The 20,551-nt window shown below is 42.1% G+C and overlaps 1 protein-coding gene across 2 annotated transcripts; it reads right to left on the reverse strand.

The window, feature by feature from the left end:
• Window positions 1–7,884: 7,884 nt before the first annotated feature.
• Window positions 7,885–19,196, reverse strand: LOC120736682 (zinc finger protein OZF-like). 2 transcript variants are annotated; one of them, XM_040036942.1, is made up of 5 exons: window positions 19,186–19,196; window positions 16,007–16,271; window positions 13,793–13,939; window positions 13,526–13,675; window positions 7,885–9,765 (listed from the first exon to the last, which is right to left on the reverse strand). In XM_040036942.1, the coding sequence occupies exons 2-5, from the start codon at window positions 16,176–16,178 to the stop codon at window positions 8,669–8,671; spliced, it is 1,566 nt and encodes a 521-aa protein (XP_039892876.1). In that variant the 5' UTR covers window positions 16,179–16,271; window positions 19,186–19,196; the 3' UTR covers window positions 7,885–8,668. The 2 variants fall into 2 exon arrangements, with proteins under 2 accessions (XP_039892876.1, XP_039892877.1); XM_040036943.1 differs by lacking the exons at window positions 16,007–16,271; window positions 19,186–19,196 and adding an exon at window positions 15,595–16,000.
• Between the last annotated feature and the right edge of the window lie 1,355 nt (window positions 19,197–20,551).

The following is a 20,551-nucleotide window of genomic DNA, read 5'->3' on the forward strand; positions in this document are numbered from 1 at the left end:
GAAGATGAAGATGAAGAGGCTTGGATGGAGCTCTGAGTAACATGTGAGAGGCTGAGATGAGGAAGAGCCGGTCTGCACGAAAGACTGCCAGGGCCGGATAGAAAGATAATTGGACTAGACCAGTGATGTCAGCAGTGAGCTTGACAGGAAAGTGGAAGTGATGAAAAGGATAGATTGGCCAACAAACACAGACAGATCTGCGATACAGATTTTTCTTTATTGAACCATGTGTAAGCTTCATTTCAATAAGCAGAGATTTTTAGGATGAACGGAACATGATTTATTGATAAACAGAAAGCAATCAAATAATTCCACAATTTTATTGTAACAATAATTCTATTCTATTCTAAGCTTAGAAGTGGATTGTGGTAAATGAGACACAGAGCGAGCAGAGTAAAAGGGCCATCGGTGGCCAGAAGAGCGTTACGGAGCTGAGACAGAGCTCATGATCTGTGATAGAGATCAAGGCCAGTGAAGGCTAGGAGAGAAAGCAGAGAGCCTGCAAGAGGCTGAGCGCTAGCAAAGGACAGACGAAGGAGAGAGCCTGCATTAAGGCTCAATTCAATTCAGTTTTATTTATACATCGCCAAATCACATCGACAGTCACCTCAAAGCACTTTATACTGTAATGTAGACCCTACAATAATAGATACAGAGAAAAACCCAACAATCGTATGAGCCCCTATGAGCAAGCACTTTGGCAACAGTGGGAAGGGAAATCTCACTTTTAACAGGAAGAAACTTCCAGCAGAAACAGAGGGGCGGTTATCTACCGCAACCGGTTAGGCTGAGGCCAGGAAGACGGGACAAAAACATGCTGTGGAGGCCAAAATGGGCCAGTGAAGGAGATCGGAGTCTGCAATAAGCTGTAATATGCTATAATAATAGAACCTGCTAATTTTTGGTTGGAATGCTTTAGTGATAAACTATAGTGGTGAAAAGACAAATTGGAAAAGATAATGTCATATTTTGGATTGAATAGATTAGAAGAGGAAGTAAATTCACTGAACCTTAAAAACCCTTAAAAAGCTAAAACGAATATGCAATCCAAAAGACATTCAACATAGAACTAAACATGCCTTTGCAAAGACAAATTGGTATCTTATGAAGAATCGATAAGGTTATTGGTTCTGGACTCTTTCAGTCCAGAACTGGAAGAGTAACCTTTGCTATACCTTTATCCAGAAGTTAAATAGAAGATTTGAAAAAAAAACTTGGTAACCCTGGATCGTGACATCTAGCACCGAACTGTATTCCAGAAATTAAAATTTCAGTATAAGAAACTCCTCAGCCATATGCTGCCAATGTGCTGGAAAGGAGAGTTCATTTGTTAGTCCTGGGATACAGCAGGAACTATAAGGTTTTTGTCTCCAGAATGTGAACTGATGCGAATGAGAATTAGCACCTCAAAATCTGAGGCCATGGTCCTCAGCTGGAAAAGAGTGGAGTAGCTCACTCTAGGCCCCAAGTGAAGGAATGTAAGTATGGGGGTCTTGTGCATGAGTGAGGGGAGCAAGAGGTTGACAAATGGATTGGGGTGGCAGTGTTGCAGACACTGTTCCAGTCAGTCGTGGTGAAGAGAGAGCTAAACACAAAACAGGCCCCTCTTCTGTGGAACCAGCTTCCAGTTTGGATTCAGGAGACAGACACTATCTCTACTTTCAAGATTAGGCTTCAAACTTTCCTTTTTGCTAAAGCATATAGTTAGGGCTGGACCAGGTGACCCTGAATCCTCCCTTAGTTATGCTACAATAGACGTAGGCTGCTGGGGAATTCCCATGATGCATTGAGTTTTTCCTTTCCAGTCACCTTTCTCGCTCACTATGTGTTAACAGACCTCTCTGCATTGAATCATATCTGTTATTAACCTCTGTCTCTCTTCCACAGCATGTCTTTATCCTGTCTTCCTTCTCTCACCCCAACCAATCACAGCAGATGGCCCCGCCCCTCCCTGAGCCTGGTTCTGCCGGAGGTTTCTTCCTGTTAAAAGGGAGTTTTTCCTTCCCACTGTCGCCAAAGTGCTGCTCATAGGGGGTCATATGATTGTTGGGTTTTTCTCTGTATCTATGAAGCGCCTTGAGGCGACTTTTGTTGTGATTTGGCGCTATATAAATAAAATTGAATTGAATTGAAATTGAAAAACCTAAGCTGGTCAGTGTACATGCCTTCCCTTACCTATGGTCATGAGCTCCTGGTAGGAAAGGGTTGTTTCTTGTGAAGCGTAGCGACGGAAAGAATTCAGTCAGAGGTGGACTCGCTGGTCTGTTGTGGATCGTTGTCCTGGTGCAGAACCCAAGTGCTACAGGCCAGAAACAGATGGCTGCACATTCTCCTTCAGGATGTTTTGGCAGACAGAGGAATTCATGCTTCTATTTACCACAGCTTTGTGCTAAATAAGTGTGTATGCAGCGCTATGACTAAGTGAGGCAGCAAAACAGACTCAGACCATCAGACTACCACCACCACGTTTGACTGTTGGTGTGATGTTCCTTTTCTGAAATGCTGTGTTACATTTACACCACATGTAATGGGACAACTTCCAAAAATGTAACTTTTGTCTCGCCTTGGGTATCATCAAGATGTTTTTGGCAAAACCGAGATGAGCCTTTATGTTCCTTTTTGCTCTCACTATGGTTCCCCACAGCTTTAGAAATGGCGTTATAACCTTATCCAGACTGAGAGATCTCAGTTACTGTGTTTCTCTAGGATCTTTAAGTCTACTCCACTTTGTCAGGCAGGTCCTATTTAAATGATGTCACATATGACAGCATTTGTAACAGGCCATATATAATTTATAGAAAAACTTTATATATATCTTTTTTCTTCTTCTTGAAGCTTAATAAGGAATAAGGAAGATATGTAATCACTCATCTGCCTGCTTTTCTGGGTGTTAGTTTGGTTTTCTGTTCTCTGCACCACTACCATTTCCCACTCTGTCAATCTTAATACTGCCATTGCTACTTTAGTTGTTGAAAAGCTGTTAATATAACAATATCCACTTCTTAAGTCTGAGGTCCAAACCAACGACTGTCCAAACTTTCAAACAAAAACTGTGTCATCACAGAGAATTAAAAATGGTCCAAATTCTTTCACGTTCAATAAAATGATCAGTGTGGCTCTTCTCCCAGATGTAAAGTTTAACATCCAGGCATCCATGAAAAAGAGGATAAACTACAAAGTCCTGTAGCTGAACGAATTGGCTTCATGTGTGACCATGACGAGCCACTGCCACTTGGTAAATATGCAGATAAAGTAAAACAAAGAAGCTTACGCTATACAAATGTGGCACAATTTACATTCAGCTGTCCTGTGTATTACTACTGTACTGAGAAATGTCTCTTAAGTAAAAAGTGTAAAGGGCAGTGAAAAGTTACACATTTAAAATGCACCAGAATGTATCTGTAAATAAATGTCAGTATTTCTTTCTTCACTTGAAGAAACATACGGTCAAGGTTAGGTGACCTCCACCTACTCTGTGTCCAGCAATGCCTCTGATCGAACCAGGGTTTGGTTGACTAGGGTCTGCGTGCTGCCTGAGTCCACCAAAGCATATACCCCTGTAAATGATTCAAACACCACACGACGTTAATTGGCTGTTTTGCCACTTTTATTCAGGCACACACACACGATATGCTTCAGCACTGAAAAGGGAAGATAGCTCATCAACCTAACTACCTCCACCTGCAGCTCAGCCTCCCCTTGAGCCCACTGCACCACCCCTCCACTGCAGCAGAGCCAAAGATCACACCCCTGCCACAACCCCCTTGGCACCTTATCGGAACGTTGTATGTCCCTCCTGGACCAGTGGTAGGTGTTGGGAGGCTGTGTCCCAAACGCCCACACCTCCAACACACCTGGAGTCTGTGTGAGCCAGGTCATGGGGAGAGGAAACAGGAAGGAAAGGGTCATTACTTGTTAGTAAATTAACCCACGATGTTGCCTGACTCTCAGTACACAAGCATCATGTCCATATGCACCATACGGGCGATCGTGGCTCAAGAGTTGGGAGTTCGCCTTGTAATCGGAAGGTTGCTGGTTCGAGCCCCGGCTTGGACAGTCTCGCTGTCGGCAAGACACTTCACCCATTGCATACTGGTGGTGGTCAGAGGGCCTGGTAGTCCGGCAGCCTCGCCTCTGTCAGTGCGCCCCAGGGTGGCTGTGGCTACAATGTAGCTGCCATCACCAGTGTGTGAATGGGTGGATGACTGGATGTGTAAAGCACTTTGGGGTCCTTAGGGACTAGTAAAGCGCTATACAAATACAGACCATAATTAACATAACATTAACTTTTCCAAAAAATAAAGATATCATTATCTGGATCAAATACATAAATACAAATAAACTAACATTTTGGATTGAAATAAATTTAAATTCTCAACGATAAAATTATGTACATTTTTTTTTTACAGCTTAAACATTTTTACTTTTAAAATTAAGTTTAGGAAAAATGTAACTTTGGACATCAATTTTTAAAGTAGAGCCAAGAGAAATGTGTCTGTCTTCTGAGACAGAGTGGACCTCAAACAGTTGTGGCTGTTTTAGCCCACTGAAGGCTCTCTCATCACATGCAAGTCATGGGCAGAGTGCAACATATACAGAGAGCAATGCACACTTCTCCAGAAACGCTTTGTTGATGCGGGATGCAGTGATAAGTTATTATTTACAAATAAACAATATCTAGAATCAAAACAACTTTCCCACTCACCTACTCCTCCAGATATCAGTGGGGCTGGTTCAGTGTCAGGAATGTGGGTGTGGGGAGATGGGAGTGGGACAGCTAAGCTGACCCAGAAGCTTGATCTTTTTTTGCCTGGCACCGAGTCGGCAGATGCAGGGAAAGGTGATATACACATGCACACAGTGTTTGCCTGCATTGATTAGATGTTCAGCGAAATAACAAAGAGACACATTAAGTAATCTAACTAATATTAAATTAAAATATTAAATATAAAAGTCACAGATTTTCTTTCATGTGGACGTGGCTATGAGTTTCACTTCTATCACCCACAGACAAGGCCAACCTTTTTTGGTAAAAATAAATAAATAAATAAAATTGTGTCATCCTCTCTTTTGTCTTTTCTTTGGAACCCCAACTTTACTTTTCATGGTCCCATCCTACAGTGTCGTTCTGGATAAGTGGTAGAAGCTGACTGGATTTTATTCTTTTTTGCCAAAAAGAAAAACAAATTAATGCTAAGAAAAAAAATTATAAGTAATAAGAGTATAACACTCTTTTATGGCAGTAGGTTTGCACCTTTTGTACAAAAACGGACTGATTGACTGTTCTCCTATTTTGTCAGTCATTGACCATTAGAGTCATCATCACTTTACTCATCACTTAAGAGTCATCCTAGTTAGTTCAGGGTAAAAGTGATCGACCGCAGGGGCTCATCCACCAAAGAGTTAACCACAACAACCCAAGAGTTGTTTTCACCTCAGTGAAACCTTGTACCCTCTACAGACGATGTGTCAGTTTGGTTAAGGAGGTTTTAAAGGATTCCTTCCACTGCCCTCAGTTGAATTTAGCAGCACCTGGACTATATACCATGTGGGGGGAGAGCACGGCTTTACCCTCCTGAATTGCCTGAAGTTTTGTTCAAAATGCTTCAAGGCAGACCAAAAGTCTTTGTCCATGGCCTCACTGAACTCCTCCCAAGCCCAAGTTTTGCTTTAGCCATTGCCCGAGCTGCGGTTCGCTTGGCCTGCTGGTGCCCATGAGCTGTCTCCGAAGTCCTTTCACTTCACACTTGATGGCTCCTTTCACTTGCGGTCTCCACCATCTGGTTCGGGGATAACCACCAGGCTCCAACCACCTCTGCAGCTCCTTGCAGCAGCCTCAGCAATGGAGGGTTAGAAAACTGGTCCTTTCGGACTCAGTGTCCCCAGCCTCCCTCGGAATGCTGTTGAAGTCCTGGGAGTTAAAGAATTTTATGGGCATTTCCAGCATACCCTCACTATAGCTTTAGGTGTGCCAGGCCTGTCCGGCATTTTATCCCCACCAACTGATCTAACTGAGCACCAGGTGGTAATTATTTGATGGCTCACAAGGCCACAGATCAGATGATACAACTGCAAAATTCATCATCAACCAAAAATAATTTCAAACTTGTGCACCCAAATCTGTTTTGGAAAGTAGGTAGTCCTTCCACTCTAGAAAAAGAACTCATTAAATGAAATGAAAAAAAAAATCCCAAATTACCATTTATGTCCTATACCTTTTTTTAGTTCTCAGCATAAGAGCAGTGTGGCTGGGGGTGGGGTGCTTTGGATAACTGTTTTTGTCATGTAATTGGATTGCACTTTGTCAGGCCTCTAACATAAAATCCTGACCATCTGCATGTCCCACCTGAAGGCTAAGCTTCTGCTGGTCTAGCTTTCAGGGTCACTGAGGCTTGCAAACCCCGATCATGTTAAGGCGGCAATCCATCCATCCATCCATCCAATTCGCTTCCGCTTATCCTTTTCAGGGTCGCGGGGGGCGCTGGAGCCTATCCCAGCTGTCATAGGGCGAGAGGCGGGGTACGCTCTGGACAGGTCGCCAGTCTGTCACAGAGCCAAGGCGGCAAATCCCTCAGGGTAAAACTGAAAAATAAAAACACAAAAACTAAAACAAAATATTCTTCATCAGATTATCACAACTAAAAAACATGTACTTAAGTGGATGGCTTCTTCGAATATATTCAAACCCAATATTAACAAAACTAAAAGGGCCAAGTTATAAAAATAAAGTCAATTCACCAAGTCTTGAAAAATAAACAGAAAAATAAAACAAAACTATCATCCAGACCTTTACAACCAACAATATAAAATTTATCTTGGGTGGCCTAATTCCTCAAATAAATGTGCAAAATAAAGTAAGAATAAAATAGGATTAAATAAAATTTCGAATCACCATGTCTCTTCCATATCCAAGTTATATGTCATGGACTTGTCATGGGTCAAGATCACCCAATTCCTCTTCCTTGTATGTAACATGGTGTGACGACAGGGATTTAGGACCTTAACTTCCCTTTGTGAGCTGCTGGAAGTGTGTGTGTGATTACTGTGATTACTTTAGTATATGAAATGAGGGAACTGTTGATTGCAGAGCTGAAAGCTGGGCGGCTTTGTGTCGGGTCTGTGCAGCAGACAGGCTCACAGAGAGAAACACGTCTGTACTGAAACAATAGTCACACACTGTACAAACATAGATGTAATTTTTAGTTAATTATCTCACGAGACGACAGAGATTTGCTGCTTCATTTTGCTCTAGCCTGCCTACTGAGAAACCTGACACAGGCTCATTTGCATACTGACAGTGATTGGATGCTTAGCTGGGGGGAGGGATCTCTGCTGAGTGCTGTGTGAGCCTGCACACAGAGTACGGAGGAAAAGAGCGAACGAGAGCTACTGTAGTAAATGTACTAAATCTTGTCCATATTCAGTTTGTGGGAAATCTATTATTGTCCTTCAACGTCTAAAAGTTTGACTTAACGGGGCAGGATGTTTGTTTAAGGGGCCGCTGCCCCCTCTTGCCCCAGCGTAGAGCCGGCCCTAATCACAAAGTATGCACGTACACATCTGTACGTACCCCACCTCCTCCTTAACGGCTGGGCCAATCTGAACGAAGATTTGCACAAACATGGTCACACATATGGGGTTTATTTCAGGATGATTTATTATAAATCCCAGTTTGCTTGATTTTCCTACATAGTGTTTATTTTTGTTGGACCCCCGTGAACGTTACGTTTTCCGTTTGCATTAGTATCAGTGTACGTTTACCGTACAGAACCTAATGGTCACATGAATTTGTATCCAGTGTTGTTTTGAAACACAGAAAGAAAGATTTGAAATCAGTCCATCAGAAAAGGAAGTAAATATTGAAACCTCGTTGACAAAAGGAAGTTAGTTTAAAAGGCAGTTTTGACACAAATCAAGTTTTAATGTTATACTCAAAGTGGGACAAAAAGGTTCAGAACTCACCAAAAAACAGAAACAAAAGGTTTTCAACAGATAAATGTTTCCAAGACTCACACACTTTTCAGTTAGTGTTTGAATACAAATTTAGCACACAGTGACAACTCACACTATGACCTACACTGGGACCAATACAGTACATGTACCATACTGGTATATACATATGTATATACAGATGTATATACATATTTACATATACACTGAAGCCATGTTTTAAAAGGTTTATAAGATGATCCCACACAAGATCCCTTACACCACTGGCTGAAATGCAGCTCCAAATCACCACAGAGCCTCCACCATGTTTTACATACGGCTTTTGTTACCCTCTCCTGTATGCATGTATGACTTTTGACCCAAGGTTTGGAGTCTCACCCCAAATGTCCTGCTGCTGCTGATTTTCAGTCTAGTTCTTGGGTAAGTTAGCATCCTTGACGTGTTCCTTTCTAAGAATGGCTGCTTGACAGTCACCCTATTACTAACACACTTTCTTGTGTAGTTTCAAGTTATTTAAGGACACACTGCACACTATGCTACTTTTTTAGCTAATAGCTCCTTGTTGGTACAAAATACTCTTTTATGCCTGTCAAACTCTGCTGTCATTGGCATGTTCCACAGATTCAAGTAAAGAAGCTAACGGTGTAGAGATCCAGTTTAATGTGATTCTTTGCCAACTGCTGACATGAAACTGAAACTTTTGCAAAGACGCTGCCTCTCAGCTGTGTGAGTTCTCATTTTGACTAAAAGTTTTTGCAAATGTTTTGCAAGAACTCTCACTTGTGTGAGACCCCATGTGGACAGTCAAATGACTATTTTGACTGAAAGTCTTACCACAAGTTTTGCAAGAATATGGCCTCTCACCTGTGTGAGTTCTCATGTGGACATTCAAATGACTGTTCTGACTGAAGCTTTTACCACAGGTTACACAGGAGTAGGGCTTCTCACCCGTGTGAGTCCTTATGTGCACGGTCAAATCCCTCATTTGAATGAAACTTTTCCCACATGTTTTACAGGAATACGGCTTCTCGCCTGTGTGGATTCTTGTGTGGAATTTCAGATTTGTACTCTGACTAAAAGTTTTGCCACATGTCGCACAAGAATATGGCTTCTCACCCGTATGAGTCCTTGCATGAATTTTCAAGTTTGCTAAGCAAGCAAATCTTTTTCCACAAATCTTGCAGTGGTAAGGTTTTATACCTGTGTGCGTCGCCATGTGCACCGTCAAATTGCCTTTATGATAAAATCTTTTCCCACATGTTTCACACGAGTATCGCTTCTCACCTGTGTGAAATCTAATGTGATATATCAGATTTGAGCTGTCTCTAAACGCTTTCCCACAAATGCTGCAGGAATATGGCTTTTCACCGGTGTGAGTTCTTATATGGACCAACAAGTTATCCTTTCTCCTGAATGTTTTCCCACATGCGTCACACGAGAATGGCTTCTCACCTGTGTGAATGCTCGTGTGTATTTTTAGCTTTGATGCATATTTAAATCTTTTCCCACAAGTGTTGCAAGAATATGGTTTCTCATCTGTGGACGTTCTTTTTTGATGTAGAGAGTTGTGAGAGAGGAGCAGGTGACTGCTTGGTTTCGGCTGGCAGTAGTTTTTTTCCTCATAAATTACTGTTAATGGATTGGTTTCCTGGTCAATTACAAGCTCCTGTCTCTCCTGACTTGTGCAAAGTTCCGTCCATTCTTCCTTAATCTTAGCCGATCCAACGTCCTGTTGATCCAGACCAGAGTTCTCCAGGTTAAAGAGGTACAAGTCCTCGAGAACCTCCTCCTTGCAGACATATTGCTGGAGCTGGTCTGGAGAGACAAAGTGGCACATAAAACAGTCAGTGCTGTATTCATATACAAATGAAGATCTAAGCAAATTTTGTGACGGCCAACGGATTGTTAACACCAGTGGGTTCAGGTTTCACTTCAGCTGAAGCTGTTTGGTGTGCAGCATGTTGTAGGTCCAGGTTAGGGTAGATGTTTTAGTGCGAACTTCAGCGCTCTAATGTGTAGCTGTCATTTTAAAAATAAACAGCAGGATTAACACAATCAACTTGAGTTGAAATACTTATTTTACTGCTTCGCGCTCAAAATCCCAAGATGAAAGACTCCCTGCAGAATGAATTTTCTCTTATTTGCAACACATTTTTTATATTCTGTACAGATCTTTAATCAACATTTTATTATTTTCATCTGATAAAGTTTCTGATTGGAGTAATCTGTGTATGAAACACCTCATTTTATGTGAGCGCACACGAAGCCTGAAGCAGAAAGCCAGGCCGGACAAAGAAAGTTTAACTATTATCAGCTGGTCACATGTAAACAAATGAATTCTGGCTAACTGTAGTCCATTTTATATTCTTCACACTGGCTCCCAATAGATGATAAAATTCTTGTTTTAACATACAGAGCACTAAATGGCCCCAGATTATTTATCCAAGCTTCTTATAAAATACTCTGCTGCTCGTTGTCTTCGCTCACAGGCTCAGAGTTTGTTGGTTTCTCCCCGAACACGACTGAAGACGAAAGGGGGCGGAGCCTTTCAGTCGTACCACCACAGTTACGTTTGGTTGACTCTGTGGAATCCTTTAAAAAGCAGTTAAAACTTTATTATTTAAACAGGCCTTCTGTTAATCAACACTTCTGAATTGTTTTGAATTTGCATTGTTTATATTGTCTATTTTGTTACTTAATGTTTTCTTTATTTTAACCTTTGTGTACAGCGCTTCGTGACTGCCTGTTAGGGCTGCTCGATTATGGCAAAAATGATAATCACGATTATTTTCACTGAAATTGAGATCTCGATTATTTGACGATATTTATTTAACCCTTTAAGACCTACCATAGAACCAAGTCCGTCAGAGCTTATATTATATTTTTACATGCTGTGGAGCCATTTGTGGGAGTATTTCAAGTTGCTATACATCAATACAACTGTTATAGCCCATATTTTAATAATATGTATGCATTAAGTCCATAGTAACTACATTAATTGCAAAAAAGTGCAATAAACTACAAAAACATTGAAAATCGTTTTTGGTTTTTTTACATATATTTCTACTTGGAGAAATGTGTCATAAAACTATGAGTGTCTTCATAGTTTTATTTTGGAGATACAGATATTTTTATATACTGCAGGAAAAACGAAAAAACAATCCTATGATGCAAATTTGCAAAGAAAACAGCATGTGCATCAAAATAAACTATTTCCAGCTGTGCAATTCGAGTTCTAAGCATCCCAGCAACTATTCAGAAAAGTCTAACATGACCAGTATAGACTTTTAAGGCCTACAAGTAAAAAACGTCATTTTCGTCACTTCCGGTTTCGGGCAGGAAATGGCGGATATGCGATAGTTCGCGCTGACGTCTGTTTCACTGTGGGAAGTGTTATGAACAGCTGATCGGATCAGCAAAGCGTGTTTCTGGAATATTATGTTTTTGTTCCTGCAAGCGCTTTTTATGCAATATTTGCAAAGCTTTATGTGGAAGGAAACCGTGAGCGAGGACAAGCTGATGGCATAAGATGTAAGTACAACTCCTCCGGTTTCATATGCAAAACAAATTATTGCGCTAGCTTACGCGGTTCAGGTTCTACAGGGATTTAAAAATAGTTACACAAAACGGAGCGTGCTGCTCTGACCGGCTTTAAAGGGTTAACAATTACAATGTGTTGAATAATGACTTTAAAAAATAATATAAAATAGTGCAAATACTGATAACAGTGCAAATGTTTGCAACATAAGAAATAAATGAAAAATGTAAACATCTATGTTTAGTGAACTTTGCAGTGTTGCTCTGTGGTGCAGCTACGACACTGTAGCAAAGTTTACACACTGTGTCTACTTGATCCACGTCTGACTCCGTAAACCCATAATGTTTCCACACCACTGAAGTTTTTTTTACCTCTCTTTTCAACCAACGGCCGTCACTCTCCTCTCCAAACAGTGTTGCCAACTCCTCAGTAAGGAAAATCGCTATTGGCTGTCCTAAAAGTCGCTAGAAGTTGCTAAATGACGTCATCGCCTAATTTGCATAATTGGTCATGCTAATCTAATTGTAACCCATGTTGTTGAGAGAGAAATAACATCATGGAAGAGACATAAAGTGAGTAAAAAACGTCCTAAATGCATTTAGAGTTTATTTAGAGCTACAAATTAAATTTCTTTTAGCAATTATTGTTTTTTTCAATGTCACAATTCCAACCCTGCTCCTTTACCCGGGCTTGGACCGGCAAAAGTGACCCAAAATAGGCGCTCTGGTGGAGTTACTTTGTGTGTGTGTGTGTGTTTATAAGTAGTTTTAATTTTAAACATTGTGATCCACAAAACAGCATAAGAGTAAAAGAGTAAAAGAAGAACTGACTGCGTTACAGCACCCGCTGCTTGTTGAGAGTAAAAGCGATACGCGCTTTCACGTCTTTTTTTAGCGACTTTTTTTTAGAGAAAAAGTCGCTAAGGGGTCTGAAAACTCGCTAAATATAGCGACAAAGTCGCTAAGTTGGCAACACTGTCTCCAAATAACTTCTGCTTAGCTTTCCTCGGGTCCTCTTAATTGTTGTGACGCCTGTTCGAAATGCAGAGAGGTGCGCTCGATTTGCCACACGGAGCAGCGGCAGAGTAAAGCACGAGGGAGGGGCTAATAATCGGCTCAGTCATTTTTAATGATCGTTAAAAGCCCAGATCGTAATCGTGATTAAAATTCGATTAATTGAGCAGCCCTACTGCCTGTCTACGAAAAGCGCTTAATAAATAAACCTCACTTACTTACTACTTACAAAGAGACACAAAGAGTGAACAGTGGACAGAAATTTGAACATGAACCTACAACAAACCACAAGATGGGTTTTCAAGATGGCTGCCAGTGTTTTCCAACTAGCTTTTCTCTGCGTGCGAAGGGGCTCAAATGTCCTTCCTGAATCAACACATTTTTGTTGAACCATCCACTTAAAATTTGAATACTGCTGAGAGTACGGTGATGTTATAATTCTACTTTTGACCATTTGGGGTTTCTGGGAAGCGTATGGTGACGTGGTGGCTACAGAGAAATGTTCCTCTAACCCCGACTTAATATTGTAGATATTTTGTTTTCTCTGACTGAAAAACAAACATGTCTGAGAAACCAAGACGTGAGCTTCTTAGTTGTGGTCAGCACAGTGTAAACCAGCAGGTTAACCTCATGAGCCTAACGGAGGAGGCCACAGTCAAAGGGATCAGTAGACTGAACTGAACAAAGGATTGATGAACAATATTCCCGTTCAATAATCCTGATGATCTTATTCTCACTGGGTTGGACACACTGCAGCTATGCCAGGGCTACAGCTGGTGATGAGGACGCAGCATTTAGAGAGAAACATGACAGGAACAAGTCGTCCAATTCTTGAACAGCAAGAACATTTGTTTAGAAAAGCACTAAATGTCTAATTGCTACACTCTGGCTGATTTTCATCTAGGCACCAAAGACACTTAATACTTGATATTTTAAAAGTTGAGCTTAAACATGGTTATAATCCTGCTGCTGCTTGTCCGGGGCCGGGCCTTGGGAGCGATCGTTATATGTACAGATTTCTTACCTGTGTCCATGTTACAGTGACTCCCTGACATGGGAGAGATGTCCACATTGTAATTTTTGGTTCTGTGACATTTCTTCTTTGGCTTCAGCTCCTCATTGGTGGTTGATCCCATTTCTACATGTTTAGTTCCTTGCTGGTCTCTGGTGTCCACTACAGGAGAAGTTTGAGAGAGGAACTGGTTAACGTTTGGGTCGGGTTCATCAACCACTCCTATTTAGTTAAAGTCACCATAAAGGTGCTGGTCTCCTGTTAATACAAGCAGCTTACTGGAACAGTCTTCCTCTTGCTCCTCTTTTATCAGGAGAGGCTCTGCTTCCTCCTGGACCAATCTGGAGTTCCTCTCCTGGTTACAGTGCTGCTGCTGCTCTATAAGAGCCTCATCTTTATTATTAATGACAAGTTGTTGTGGGAGGTCTATCGAGACAAAGGGACAAAACAAGGTTACATGTGTGATGACAGAAAAACACTCATACTTAGTACTGAAACACTGATCTATACTGATAAGGAGTATAGAGTGTTAGGACCAAGAGGATCCACATCGTGTGATAGAAATGAAAATGATCAGCCTGGGGTTGGGCAATTGGACAATATATCGACTATTGACGATAGTGTTTACAAGGGCGATTTATTTATTTATTTTCCCATGACTAGGTTTGCTAATCATGATGGAGCTCATAGAAGTCAACAGAAAAAAAATAATAGCGCTGTTTTAACAGCACCCTCTTTGATCTGCGAGCAAATGCCCCTCCTCAGAGAGCTGCAGAAGCTGGTGATAGCCTAGCATACTCAGCCGGATGGTGGACATGTACATGCTCATGCCAGTTAGTCGTGTTTGAGAGCTTTACTCGCACTATACGTCTGCACAAGCGGCACACCACTTTGGTTACATCCTTAGGTTTACCTCTTTTATTTGGTTTAAAGCCAAAGAAATCCCAAATTGGGGACTTTATATTTTTTTAGTGCTGTCAGCGTTAATGTGCCGTCATCACAACTAACGCATTTAACAATTAACCCATATGGAGCGCAGACTGAGTCTATATCCCTGAAATGTCTCTGTCAATGCATTTCGGGCAGTTTGTCCAAATTCTGTTAATTCTGGGGGTTGAGAGCGTTACAAATTTAAATCGTGAGGATGATTGAAGATTAAGAAATCTTGTTCTTAGAGTAATGTCAAAAAGATAGAAACCACTGCATGGTAGTGTTAGTGGTCAGTGACAGTGATGGGATGAATCTGAGTGTCTGTGATACTCATCATATTAGCGATCCTAACTAAAAAGTGGTGTGTAATGTGTGGCCCTTTAAAGAGTTGATTTCGGGTTTGTGGCCCCACCTTATCCCAAGATAAAACAAGGACTAACTTAACCATGCTGTGTTTTAGTTGAATGTGCTCTCATCCTGCATAGAGCAACAAATAACAAGACTGACAGTGAATGGAGAAACACTCACCCAGTTTCTGTTCTGTTTTTGTCATGCTTATATCATACAACCTGAACATATCAGCAGGATGTCCCGTTTCCCCTTTCTCTTTGTTTAAAACATATAAAACAAGTCCATGCAATTCGAACTCAAAATTGTGTTTTCACCTTGCAAGTTAACTGATACTTGATAAATGTTTGCTGCTATTTTTGGTCAACTGCCATTTTTGACTTCCCTCTGCAAGCGTCCAGCTGCAAGGGGAGAGATGAAGGACTACGATTCATCAAGCAATGTGATCATAAATAATCCTCGACACTAATTTTTTTATGCCTGCGTTTAGATTGCATATAGATTTTGACCATACTTGAGATTATTTATATTTTTTTGCATTTAAGAAAATGTTTTCTTTCAACAATTGTTTTTATTAAATATGGCACGTACAAATAGATGTATGTAGTTTAAAACATTGCAATTTCAAAAATGGAACCAATGAGGAGTTTATTCTATTCATTTTTGTTTCTCTTTTGAATATTTATAACTGCTCATTAATAAGACAGAAGTATTTCTTATCAGATTACTCAATTAATTGATGGTATAATCATTAGAAAATAATCAATAGCTGCAGGCTTAATAATGTAGGAAGTTAACATTACCGTTGTGACTCAGCCCATGGCTGTGGTGAATCATCACAGGACACTGAAACATCTCAATTTTCTCCAATAAAAGTCATAAAATAAAGATTTTCTCTATTTCTGTCGAGCATGCTGGTCACCAAGGGTGTAACAGGTACTGTCACGGTTGCTAGGCAACAGGAGGCGCGCGTCTTAGGTTAGACCTACAGAAGCCGCTAACTTCCGGTCTTCCCGGCCTTCGTGCACGGGCAGGCCGGGTCCTTTAAAGGATGCAGCCCCTGAATTTGGACACACCCCAAACCTCACTAACGCTTACCTAAGAATCACATCACAGACGTGAGCATGCTCGGTAGCGCCGTCCATCAGCTCACCAGTACTCAAACACATAGCAGTACCACTCTGGGTTCATTAACACCATCGGAGCGTTACCTACCGATTCTGTGTAACTTTATTTTGGGGAACTTCACAGTGATATCCTGCAGTCTGCGCTGACTGATCTCGGCCTCATTCTGGACCATCGTTTTAACAAAGACGCCGAATATCTCTTCAGCAGCAGCCGTTAGTCTCTCGCTAACAAACTCTCGCAAATACTCAACGGAACACATCGTTACTTTGACAGCTCAAATATTTCTCTGTTATACGCGAATGCAACCGTTTTCCAGCTTCAACAAGCGGCTAACTTAGACGTAGCGCCAGGACTGTTTCCTCTGTGTGTCACATTATAAAGTTCCGGCTATAAAAGCAGGTGAACTTTTTGTTCCGTTATATATATCAGTGTATGGATCTATTCCAGGGGTCGGCAACCTTTCTGGTGATGAGTGCATCTAAAATTTCCTCAGAAGTCAGTGTGCCATATGATTGCATTAGCAATAGATGTAATAACGCTCTATATTAACAGTTACACACTATATAGAAAAACTTTACAGAATTATATTTGTTCACAGATGTTGGCAGCTGTCAGCGAATAGTTATCAGCTGTTTGGAAACAAAAAAAGACACGTTTTATCCATAACAGCAAATGAACTGTACAACAGAAAATCCAAATGCTATTTATGGTCTCCTCACAACAATAAGGTAACGATAAGAAAAATAAACTGGGCCAATATGGCATATTTGTTAATACAGGGATACACATGTTAATGTGACCTCTGGTCTCCCACTCAGAGACACAGGTCTCCCAGTGTCCAGCATTCAGACGGCTACCTGAGGACTCATGTGAGAGAAAGTCTGCTCACACAGACATGTAGAGCCAAACACTGTCAATAAGGCCTCTGCAATGTTCTGAAGACAGTTAAAGTTGTCAGGTAGTGATGTCCAGCAGGTGAACATGCAGCTCCATGAACACGCACAGCTGTGGATTCCAGCTGCGTCCGTAATTCTACAAACTTTGACCCCACAGAGTCGAGCTTTTCAGTTCAATCAGCTGCATTTCGATGTCCTCTGTGTCCAACCAGTTAATGCGAGACAAATCCAGCTGCTCATTAAAGCTTTCTGGTTTGATCAGAAAAGAAAACATTGATCCAAACACCTGAAAGCCCCGAAAACCCATTGTGAATTCTGTCCTGAGTCTACGGATGTATCCGTGTATTTCCATGGTGCTGATGCTGCGCTGAGCAGATAGCTCCTGAAGCTTTTGAAGTGTCGGAATGTGGAAATTTCAACATCGCTTGAAAAGACTACCAGCTAGCAACGTCCCTCTCACCGGTAGGCTAAGTTATTTTTTAGCCAATTACAAGTTGAATCTGGTAGTTGGGGTTGTTAGCTAAGATACTGTCATTAAGAAGCGGCACAACTAATGTGCGATGTGCACCGCTGGCCCGCTCATTTATTTTTTAATGCACTTTCTCAGATTAATTCACTGCCTGTCGTGCCCAGGGCTGGACTGGGACAAAAAATCGGCCCGGGCATTTTGACGAGAGACCGGCCCCCCAGGTATTAAAGCCATAAAGCCTTTGAATGAAAACGCTGTTGTGACAGTGATGTACAGTCTTGTTGGTATATGTGTGATTTCTATACATTTTATATCAGATAAAAACTTTGGTTGTAAGATTCAGATAATTATTTATTAAAAGCTAGATATTTTAAATGAGAATAAAAAATAAAAGTTTGTGCCCCCCTCTCCCTGTTAATGCCCTACCTGCCCCCCTGGCAGAACTAGACCCGCCCCTGCACAGTTACCAGCTGTCAGCTACTTAGAAAAGGATCCTGGTGTTATTTGTCTCTCAGAAACAGTTCATAACTTCCCTTCAACTCATTCATGTCACCTAAAAGGTAAACCTGTTTCTCCATCACCTGTTCAGCTCTGATGATCCAGTAAGGACATCTCCTGGTTTCATCTTCATGTTTCCCTCTCACCACATATCCAAACCGACATCATGACCAGCAGCTTTACAGCTGTGGCTCCAGCAAACATCAGCTGATACTAGAAAGTAATATTAAATAAATTCTAACAACAGCTGATCAAGCTTAAACGTGCTGCTGTTGTTTAGCGCGACATCCGCTGGTTTCCTCTTTCTCGGCTGGTGATAGTGTTTGGAACCATACAGTCAGACAGTCAGCATACCGTCCTGCTGATGATAGAGTACAGGACCAAATCAAATCCAAATCAAATCACTTTTATTGTCACATCACATGTGCAGGTACACTGGTACAGTACATGCGAGTGAAATTCTTGAGTGCGAGCTTCACAGCAACAGAGGTGTGCAAAAAATACAATAACATAAAACAAGCAAAAATATAAGATTGGCTAAATCTGAGAGTAATAAATATATGTACAATATAAGAGTGTATGCATTACTGGATGTGTATACTAAATATGTTTTTCTACGTGTGTGTGTGTGTATACATATTTTACAAATTAAATAGAGTAAACAATAAAATAAAATATATATAAAATATACAGAGGTTGGTAGTTGGATATTGTTCAAAACAAGTGGCATTTATATGCAGTGTGGAGTGCATAATGTTGAAGCTCTAGTAGTGAAGCTGAGGTGTCTATGACGTGTTCAGCAGTCTGATGGCCTGATGGAAAAAGCTGTCTCTCAGTCTGCTGGTATGGGACCGGATGCTGCAGAACGTCCTGATGGAAGCAGTCTGAACAGTTTATGGCTGGGGTGACTGGAGTCCTTGATGATCCTCCCCGCTTTCCTCAGGCACCGCTTCCTGTAGATGTCTTGGAGGGAGGGAAGCTCACCTCCAATTATCCGTTCAGAGCACCGCACTACTCGCTGGAGAGCTTTGTGGTTGTAAGCGGTGCTGTTGCCATACCAGGTGGTGATGCATCCAGTGAGGATGCTCTCAATGGCACAGCGATAGAAGGTTCTGAGGATGCGGGGGCTCATGCCAAATCTTTTCAGTCTCCTGAGAAAGAAGAGGCGCTGCTGCGCCTTCTTCACTGTTTTGTTTGAGTGTACTGACCACGTAAGATCCTCAGCCAGATGTACTCCAAGGAACCGGAAGCTGCTCACTCTCTCCACAGCAGCGCCGTTGATGGTGATGGGGGTGTGTACTTCTCTGCACCTCCGGAAGTCCACTATCAACTCCTTTGTCTTTGCGACGTTGAGGGTGAGATGGTTGTCTTCCCATTGAAACGATGGGAAGAGGCGTTAAAACGATGGGAAGAGGCGTGAGTTTCTCAAAATGGGCTCATTGAGTGCAGCACGGATAAGATCTTTGAGAGGCTTACGACTGCCGTGAATACTCATAATAAGATCTCTGAGTGCAGACTGGATTACATCTCGGGGAGGCTCACTGCGGTCGTGAGTTCTCAGAATTGGCTCTCTGAGCACAAGAATGACAACATCACAGAGCGCAAGTTTGATAACATCATGGAGAAGCTCGCGGCTCTCCAACGGGAGATTGAGAGACCAGTGTTGGACTGTTAGAACTGCTTTGAAATTCATATGAGTTGTTCGCACTAAAGTAAAAACCATCATCACTTCATGCGGATACCCTTTTGGCGCCAGCTGCGGTCGCAAGGCTGAAGCCGAACAACAACTCCCTGATAACAACTGTGTTTAGACTGTTCTTCCCATTCCATGCAAGGCCACCGGGGTTGGCTGGAAGACTGTTTACTTAGGCTAGCAGGGCGAAGGACACTGTCTCAGCTGAACTCTGGACACGCACACACAGACATATACACTGATATGCATACATTCATCCCCCCTCCCTTTCCAAACGCCTTCGATGCTTGTTCCCTCCATGGGAACACGGCGGGTCTGAGCCCGCGCTGGAATGGGCAGGATGGCTGCTGTGTTTGCTTCAGATTACTCCTCACCCCCCACCCGACCCTGTGGCTTGTCACGTGCTCCATAATGTTGTGCTGTGGACATTTATGTGCTTTTCTGTGCAGAGGAGTTTTTTTGTTTCCTGTTCTCATGCTGTCCTCCCAGGAGCCCGGCATGAGTAGAGGTCTCTTTTTTTCCTCTTGTACTTTCCCATTGTAGTGTATATTTCAGTGTTTGTTTTCTATAACGCTACCAATCTCCGATCTGTATCCCCATGTGATGTCTGTGTTGTGTGTGTAAGGTCGGGGTGGGGGGGGGGGGGGGGGGGGGGTCCTATTTCACTGCAGGGCAACCTGCATGTGGCGAATAAAGCCTTGATTGATTGATTGACACCTGTAAGCCGTCTCATCACCGTTGGTGATAAGACCCACCACTGTAGTGTCGTCCGCAAACTTCACAATGATGTTGGAGTTGTTAGTGGCTGTGCAGTCGTAGGTGTAGAGTGAGTACAGGTGAGGGCTCAGTACACACCCCTGTGGAGCACCAGTGTTCAGTGTGATGGGGGATGAGGTGATGCTGCCCAGTCTGACCACTTGGCGTCTGCCAGACAGGAAGCTAAGGATCCAGCTGCAGAGGGAGCTGCTCAGTCCTAGATCCTGCAGTTTCCTGTCCAGCTTCGAGGGAACGATGGTATTGAATGCTGAGCTGTAATCTACAAACAGCATTCTCACATACGTGTCTCTCTTCTCCAG

The sequence above is a fragment of the Simochromis diagramma genome, unplaced genomic scaffold, assembly GCF_900408965.1.
Source record: "Simochromis diagramma unplaced genomic scaffold, fSimDia1.1 OVJJ01000630.1, whole genome shotgun sequence".
NCBI lineage: Eukaryota > Metazoa > Chordata > Actinopteri > Cichliformes > Cichlidae > Simochromis > Simochromis diagramma.